This window comes from Rhagoletis zephyria, unplaced genomic scaffold (genome assembly GCF_001687245.7).
Source record: "Rhagoletis zephyria isolate East Lansing unplaced genomic scaffold, Rhagoletis_zephyria_1.1 Rzeph_scaffold_00166, whole genome shotgun sequence".
Lineage (NCBI taxonomy): Eukaryota > Metazoa > Arthropoda > Insecta > Diptera > Tephritidae > Rhagoletis > Rhagoletis zephyria.
The window spans coordinates 385,871-395,065 of NW_016157250.1; the positions used below are offsets into that span (position 1 = coordinate 385,871).

General features: G+C 35.5%; 1 protein-coding gene across 2 annotated transcripts in view; it reads left to right on the forward strand.

Moving 5' to 3' along the window:
* TkR86C (Tachykinin-like receptor at 86C) overlaps positions 1-8,287 on the forward strand; it is a 380,372-nt gene extending 372,085 nt beyond the window's left edge. For both annotated transcript variants that reach the window (XM_017606798.1, XM_017606791.1), the window contains one exon: positions 7,886-8,287. In XM_017606798.1, coding sequence (XP_017462287.1) covers positions 7,886-8,163 — 278 coding nt within the window. In that variant the 3' untranslated portion in view covers positions 8,164-8,287. The remainder of the gene's footprint in view (positions 1-7,885) is intronic.
* Positions 8,288-9,195: the final 908 nt, after the last annotated feature.

Below are 9,195 nucleotides of genomic sequence, written 5' to 3' on the forward strand. Positions count from 1 at the left end.
TCCGGAAGAGTTGTGATGCATCAAGCAAGATTGTTGAGTATGATTTGGGGTGCCAGCAATTAACTACTTTAGTAGGTTTTGTTCTGCGGCTGTTGAGAAGTGCATAAAAAAATGCATACCCAATGAAGAACGAGCGAATTATTTATCAACACAAGTGCGTGTGTTTATTCGCTGCACTTAGTTTTGGCCGAGAGTGCAATACAAGTGCGTGTGTGTGTTCGCTGTTCTTTGTTTATGCGGGAAATGCATAAGTCCCTTAAAAAACGACCTTAAGTTAACATCAACCGAGGCCATATGTTGACAACGGATGCAAAATCACAGTTACACAAAAGAACTGTTCAGATTTTTCAGAAATCCCTTCAGTTCAGAGGTAAAATATGATGCTTAAAAGATCTCCCAGCGAGTTTTGCTTTACATAAAAATGTGTGCTCTTTTATTTTCATTTTGACTCACTTCAGTGTTGGTTCCTTTAATTCAAGTTGGCATTCGGTTTTTGGAATTTGAATAAGTTCTCAGCAACGGACGGAACGGATTTTTAGGACCTAAAAACCTATAAAAAAGGCAAAACAAAATAACGAAATAGGCTGGAAAAGGCAAAATAAAATAGCGAAAAAGGCAGGAAAAGGCACTAGGTATTACAACAAGTAATTTTTAGCAAAAAAAACCGACTTCAACTCTCATATAAAAATATATATATATATGTATCTCATGATCCGCTGATCGGATCTTAACCAGATTAGTATGGGGCCACCTCTGAGACACTACCTTTCCGATGCAAAATTATCGAAATCGGTTGACGTGGTCCAAAGTTATGCGGTAACATACATTAAACAAAAAAAAAAAAATATTCCGACGAACTGATAACCTCCTCCTTTTTTGGAAGTCGGTTAAAAAAGGCCAAAAAAGGCAAAACAAAATAGCGAAAAAGGCAAGGAAAAGGCACTAGGTATTGCAAAAAAAGGAAAATAAGTCACTGTTTATATTACAAGTAAAAAGAGAAAAACTTTGAACTAGTTTCATTATATGAAAAATGTGTACTTTGAATCTTTGACTATATTTATTATCCTTTCGAGTTTCTAACTCATAAAACTTTGATCTGTATGTTGTAGTAACATTGAACCACAAGATGCATTTTGAAGTTTTCGGACAGCATTTTCGTTCGATTTTCGCGAAGAAAAGCCTTGAATGTACTAAATGTGCTCTCGACGTAAGTTGATACAAGTGGGGCCCAATTTAAATATGGAACGTTTGACACGTTCATATTATCAGGAATAAGGGCGTTTTTCTCGCCCTTTACAATTTTATCCACACCCCTTATTGTCTCCGAGCCTACTTTAGCTGAGAAAACGGCTTTGAATTTTTCCAACACCATTCTTTAATCTAAAAAAAAAAAATGTAAATGCTATAATCACCTTTTTAAAGGTAGAAAAGGAAAAAAAGGCAAATATCTTAAAAAAGGCAAAAAAAGGCAACATCAAATGTGTATATATGGAATCAGGGAAAGCTAAATCGTGGACATTCTTAATCGAATATACTCTAGTTGCTTCACGGGGCTCTGTATGACTTTCAGCATACAGAGGTGGTACAATAGCTAGCATTGGCCACAGCGCCTACCCAATTTTCTAAATTTAAATACATAACCGATGCTCAACTTGCTTGACGCATCATCCCACATGCTCAACAATCTCGCCTGATGCATCACCACTCCTCCGGGGTGGTTTTGAACAGCAAAAGCCAAAGCGCTACAAGCTGTTGGGGCTCTGTATAACTTTCAGCATACAGTGGTGGTACAAGAGCTACCATTGGCCACAGCGCCTACCCAATTTTTGAACTTGAATCAATAACCAGTGCTCAACACTCCCGCTTGACGCACACCCCCAAAAACTCTTACAGCGTATAAGCGGCAAAGCCACAACGCTATAAGCCGTAGGGACTATGCATGACTTACAACCATGCAGAGGTGGTAACTGATGGTTATCATTGGCTCCGACGCCTACCCAAAACATTTTTGCTTTAATACATTTTTATGCAAATAAATTCATCCTGGTCCTGTCCTCACACTGAGTTATTCAATCGTTGTTTTACTGCCTTAAAATTGAAGGGAAATTTTTACAGCGTTTTTTATGTGTATTGGTTTCTATTTGAGTGTATTGAGAATCGGTCAGTCTGAAAAGGCCTTGTAGGGAAGATAACAGGTTTGTTCGTCGAAAATCCAGCGATAATCACTCAAAATATCAGATAGTAATAGTAATAAACAGTTTTTTTCCGACTACCTTTCAAATCATTGGAATGAACTAAATTAATTAAGTAAACAAGTATTGACTTACATTTTTCATTTTAAAATCGCTCCAGATTGTAAATTTTTAAATTTAACGAACTTGTTTATTTAAATTATCGTCGACAAAAAATCCAACCATGTGCCACAATCATATCGTTTTCCTACTTGCAAATTCTTGCTGGCAAAATTTTTTCTGGCTCGAATTTGTAACTTCTCTCCAAGAAATAGTCTTTTTACTCGTGATTTATTTAAATAAAACATGTGAAATTTAGTTGAAACATTTTAGCCGGTTTTATTTGCCAATTTAGCTGGTACATCCAAAAATTTCTGGCAACACTGATTATGTCCATGTCGTTGTAAAGCTCATATAGCTCATCGTTCCGGTACTCGCCGTCGCCAACGCGTAAAGCCCATACATCTTCCGCAAAATCTTTTTCTCGAAAACTCCGAGAAGTTTTCATTGTCCATGCCTCCGCGCCATATACCAGCAAAGGCATGATAAGTGACTTATAGAGCATGGTTTTCGTACGTCGCGAGGGGACTTTACTGAATTGCCTACTCCGTCCAAAGTAGCACTTTTTGTCAAGAGTGCTTCTGCGTTGGGTTTCCATGCTGACATTATTATCGGTGTTAATGCTGGTTCCCAAGTAAACGAAATTCTCTACTTTCTCGAAATTGTAACTGTCAACAATGACGTGGGTGCCAAGGCGCGAATGTGCTTTCTGTTTGTTTGATGACAGGAGATACTTCGTCCTGTCCTCGTTTACCGCCAGACCCATTCGATTTGCTTCCTTATCCAACTTGGAAAAGGCAGAACAGACTTCGCAGTTTTTAATACCGAGCGGTTGAGTTCTGCAGCTCTTATTCAGGCCTATCACAGAATCCATCGTAGCTTCGATTTTCGTGAAATCTACAAAATTGCTATCACAGAATCCGAATGGCTACGAACGTAAATTCCAATTTCGTAGAGAGCCTTCATTGAATCCGTTCGTAATGATGATTCGTACAGATACTCTACGATGAGTTTATGCTGTCGGAACAAAAATTAAAATTACTGAATCTTAAAAATAATGGAAAAGAGCTGCATTATTGTTAATCCCCCCTATTATGAATTCGTACGATGCACGATAGACGCTTGCATTCCTTTATTCTCTATGAATCTATGTTGTCGTATGAAATCCGATAGTTAGCGTAGCTGATTTGTGCTGTTTTACAATAAAAAGTGAACAAAAACCACAGCCATTCACAACAATACATCTGTCGGGCGTATGAAAGCGATAATACGAGAACTGATTTCATACAATACGCTTGCAAGCGTTTATCGTCTATCGTATGAAAATTCATAATATGGGGGAATATTAAATATTTATAATACTCTAAATTTGTTATAGTTTGATATAATTCCATATAATAATAATAATAATAAGCCGTCATCGACTCGCCAACAGTTACCGAGTGGCGAAACGAACGAAATTAATGACGTACAAGCAAACTCGCTATCTTCTACTCTAGCTAGCTAACTTTATTGTTGCTTTTACATGCAAAATTTTTCGTTAAGCGACCGGAACTCAAACATAGCAAGCAGCGAAGTGGCGAATCGATGACGGCTATAGATTGGCGNGTTGTCACACAAAGCGGAGGGACCTACAGTTTTACGCCGACTCCGAACGGCGATTGTATTTTTATGAGAAGCTGTTTTTCATGGCAGAAATACACTCGGAGGTTTGCCATTGCCTGCCGAGGGACGACCGCTGTTAAGAAAAAATCTTTTTTCTATTTTCCATATACATATTTTTATAAACATATACGTCAAATGCCAATGCCATACATACATTCATCTGCTAATATCATGAAAATTTATTAAACAAACATGTTTTTCTCATTAAAGTAATAAAATGTAAACTAAAAAAAATAAATGTATTAAAAAAAATAAACAAAAAAAATAATAAAACAAAATAAAAACAAGTAAGAAAGTCTAAGTTCGGGCGGGGCCGAACATTAAATACCCGGCGCAAGTATTACATATATGCCTTTTCACCTTTCCGAAAGCTACCGCTACATGGTAAGCCGGGGTGTATCAATTTTGAATAAATTAGCTTCTATATTTACGGATTTATCGAAGATTTCGTATTTCTCCAAATTACCGTTATATGGGATGTGGGCGTGGTTATTGTCCGATTTTTAAAATTTTCGGCCATTTGGTATCCTGTACCAAGGCCAATAACTGTGCCAAGTTTGGAAGAAATCAGTGCAGCGGTTGCCAAGATATACACATGTAACCCTAAGTGGGCGTGGCTCCGCCCATTTTCAAAAGAATGTTTATATTCTTATTTCTCGTCTAAAAGTTATTGCAAATATCAATTTTGAGTGAATAATCTTCAGTAGTTCCTAAAATATCGTATTTCTGAAAATTACCGTTATATGGGAGGTAGGCGTGGTTATTGTCCGATTTTTAAAATTTTCGGCCATTTGGTATCCTGTACCAAGGCCAATAACTGTGCCAAGTTTGGAAGAAATCAGTGCAGCGGTTGCCAAGATATACACATGTAACCCTAAGTGGGCGTGGCTCCGCCCATTTTCAAAAGAATGTTTATATTCTTATTTCTCGTCTAAAAGTTATTGCAAATATCAATTTTGAGTGAATAATCTTCAGTAGTTCCTAAAATATCGTATTTCTGAAAATTACCGTTATATGGGAGGTAGGCGTGGTTATTGTCCGATTTTTAAAATTTTCGGCCATTTGGTATCCTGTACCAAGGCCAATAACTGTGCCAAGTTTGGAAGAAATCAGTGCAGCGGTTGCCAAGATATACACATGTAACCCTAAGTGGGCGTGGCTCCGCCCATTTTCAAAAGAATGTTTATATTCTTATTTCTCGTCTAAAAGTTATTGCAAATATCAATTTTGAGTGAATAATCTTCAGTAGTTCCTAAAATATCGTATTTCTGAAAATTACCGTTATATGGGAGGTAGGCGTGGTTATTGTCCGATTTTTAAAATTTTCGGCCATTTGGTATCCTGTACCAAGGCCAATAACTGTGCCAAGTTTGGAAGAAATCAGTGCAGCGGTTGCCAAGATATACACATGTAACCATAAGTGGGCGTGGCTCCGCCCATTTTCAAAAGAATGTTTATATTCTTATTTCTCGTCTAAAAGTTATTGCAAATATCAATTTTGAGTGAATAATCTTCAGTAGTTACTAAAATATCGCAGTTTTCGTATTTCTGAAAATTACCGTTATATGGGAGGTAGGCGTGGTTATTGTCCGATTTTGCCCATTTTCAATACCATCCGTCCTACGCCCGAAAGAAGTACACGTACCAAGTTTCGTTAAGATATCTTAATTTTTACTCGAGTTATCGTGTGCACAGACGGACGGACGGACAGACAGACAGTCACCGCTTAATCGATTTCTCTTTTCATTCTGATCATTTATGTATACATTTGTCTATATCTATCTCGATTCGTTTTGCCTGTTACAAACAACCGTTATGTGAACAAAGTTATAATACCCTTGTGCACAAGTGCGCTCGGGTATAAAAAAAATCCGCTGCCCGACGACTCGGACTCGAACTCGGATCTCTGAATTAGCAGTCTAGTGCTTTGCTCACTCGGCCATTGCGACTGCTGGGGCAGCGTGAGCAAAACGGCATACATAGATATCTCTTGCTTTCTTTGCACTAGCTGACTTCGAACCAGCATTCGAAGCTGGCAGCGATATTTTCGAGTTCACTCGGATTCAGTGATAGCAATTTTTTCGTATTCGTAGCAGGCATTCGAATTCGGAGATTTTCTACGATGGATTCCGTGATAGCCCTGATTATCTTCTCCAACATCAGACTAAAGAAGTCACATTAAAGGGAGTCGCCCTGTCTCAGACCCCATTTGGAGGCGAAATCTCAAAAACTTATATATGGAAAAAATACTAAATTTAGGAATCAGCAAGCGATTCTGCATTGGAATTGGATAGTGGCATCCGCTGCGCATTTTCCTTGTAAACCAGTGTTTAAATATAAAAATGTTATGATAATGTTATAAATATAAAAATGTTTGTGTTTTTCTCTTGCTTTCCTTGCTTTATTCCGACACTATGGAAGTTGATTTTTTTTGAAATGTTTTAAGTTTTTATTTTCCTTAACGTATGTATTTAAAAACAAATTAATTTTTGATATTCCAATAATTAGATTTGTGTTATAACGTTAGATAAATAATTATAAATTCCACTTTTCATACTAAAATCCTATGAAAATTCACTATTTTGCTACTATCTCCTTCACTACCAGCGTAATACTTTTCAGCTTTAAATGGATCTGGATCTTGCTTTGGCAACCGAATTTTTGTCTGGCAAATTAATTTTAGTTTCATTAGTACTTAAACAACATCATATTAAATTTTGAGCTTCACTAAAATTATTTGAAAAATAAATTTTTTTTAATAAAAAAATGACGTCTGGCATAATGTTAGCAACAACGGACATGTCTGGCAATAATAAATCTATGTTTCTAAAAGTTAGTTAAAGCCAATGGAAAGAAAATTAGCCTTACTAAAATGACTTAAAAAATTAGCATTTTTAACTGCAAAGACACGAAGCCCACTAGTCAACGCAACCATTACCGCCTGCCAGATGGCCCCCACGCTAACCGAGGGAGTGAAAGAGATGTCATATCAAAAAACCAGCTGTCCTGAAACTCCTGCTCGAAAACGTTGCTGGCTCTTAGACTATAGAGTCTTACAAAACCTTTATAAAACCGATTGGTCTTCACACATAGACAAGAAATATATAACGGTAAGAATGGCTCATATACAGTGGTGAAAAAATAAATAGGGATACGACATTTTAAAAAATGATTCCTATTTTTTTTTTGTTTATTTAATATTTATTATTTTTTTATAAAAGTATACTTCATTATCTAACAAAAACCATATAACTTTAAATTTCAAACTTTGTGCAAAAATTTAAAAATTCTGCAAAATTGCTTATAAATATTCAGCTTTTTAATCAGATTTTAAAGGATTTTTTTGAGTATACATTTTTTTAGCCCATTAAATTTTAGTAGAATAAAGAGCAAGTTTGAAGTTTCTAAAAAATCACGTTAATTTTTGAAAATTTTTTTTCGAAATGTATTATGCACTTCTGCGTAAAAAAATTGCCAAAAATCAACGCGATTTTTTTAGTAACATTAAACTTACACTTTATTCTACCAACATTTAAGGGGCAATAAAACTGCATGCTCAACAAATTTCTAAGAAATCTGATTAAAAAGTTGCAAGTTTGCAGATTTTTCATAATTTTTGCACAAAGTTTGAAATATGAATTTATATGTTTTTGGTAGATAATGGGCTGTACTTGTATAAAATAAAAAATAAATATTAAATAAACAAAAGACAAATAGGAAAAATTTGTTAAAATATCGTGTCCCTATTTATTTTCCCATACTGTATGTATGAAATTTACACAGGCGACGCCTCTAGCCATTGAGGGTCTCAACTTTAAGCTATCGCTGAAGTTTTTTTCGGCCTCCCCCATCGCGAAATCCTGGCTATGCCACTGGTGTAAACTAAAATTACAAAATATTTTTAAACATTTTTTTCTCTGTTATTTTAGGTGATGGCAAAAATATTTGGAAGCGAAGTACAATGGAGACACAAATACAGGTTGCACAAACATCTCTACGCGATAGAATCACGAGCGATAAAATGCCTAAGAAAGTTATAGTAGACTGCATTCAAGAGAAAGCTAAAGATGATTTGGGTTCTCCAGTATACATTTCTTTCAAAGATGGACCGAATCACCATCGCATAAGGATTAAATGTATTTCATGTGACGAAGACAATAAGCCCGGAAACGATATTCAAAAAAGAGACAACAATGAAACTTTGTGATTGTATCTTCGAAGTATACATATGTACATGTGTAGATAAGTGCATACATATATATGTAGATATTACAGCTCGGTTTTTCCTTGATTTGCGTTTGGTTGAATATTATAAGCTCCAACTAAAATTACTGTATATACTAATNCATATGTACATGTGTAGATAAGTGCATACATATATATGTAGATATTACAGTTCGGTTTTTCCTTGATTTGCGTTTGGTTGAATATTATAAGCTCCAACTAAAATTACTGTATATACTAATACATACATACAGTACATAACGCTCATTTACTAAAATACTGTCACAACTTAATAAACGTAATTTGAGCTAATGATGCAGAATTACGCGTTAGACTATGTTCCAATAGGCACCTTATTGGCAATTAAGAACCTTTTCACCAATTTAGGCCTTAATTGTTACACAATTTATCATACGAAAATTCAAATTATTAATTGCCAATTAATAATTAATTGGCAATCAATTTGTGTCAGATTCTCTATGCAACCCTGCTAGGTTGTTTAAATTTGACTTGGAGGTATGTTTATTGAACAAAGAGCAATCAGCTGTTTGTTTCTGGTTCTCTTTTACAGCTGATATTCCATCAGGGATGGAAAATTGAATTATAAAATTGTACCCAGTTTACGGAAACTTTAGCTAAAAGTAGATAAATGTACCTAAAAAGTAAATATGTATTTATATATAAAGAAAAATATAGGTAACAATTACCATCGATGCCATATCAACTTCTGTACTCACATTAAACAAATTTTTGGCTATGAAAATAATCTTTTGGAGCAGCGCGAGACAAAATTATGCTGTAGAAAAAAGGAATCATTTTCCTCCTATTTAGTTGTTCGATCTGAAGTTTTAAAAAAAATATTTTGCATCTATCTGGCGAAGTCAACTACAGTCGCGTTACTTTGACCACCATTCTGTATCATTTGTATGCCTCTTCACAAAGGAGGGAAGCTATTAGACCAGTTGCCCGCACCAGAAAATGCATTGAAATGTCAGTAAAAATAAGAACAGATTTC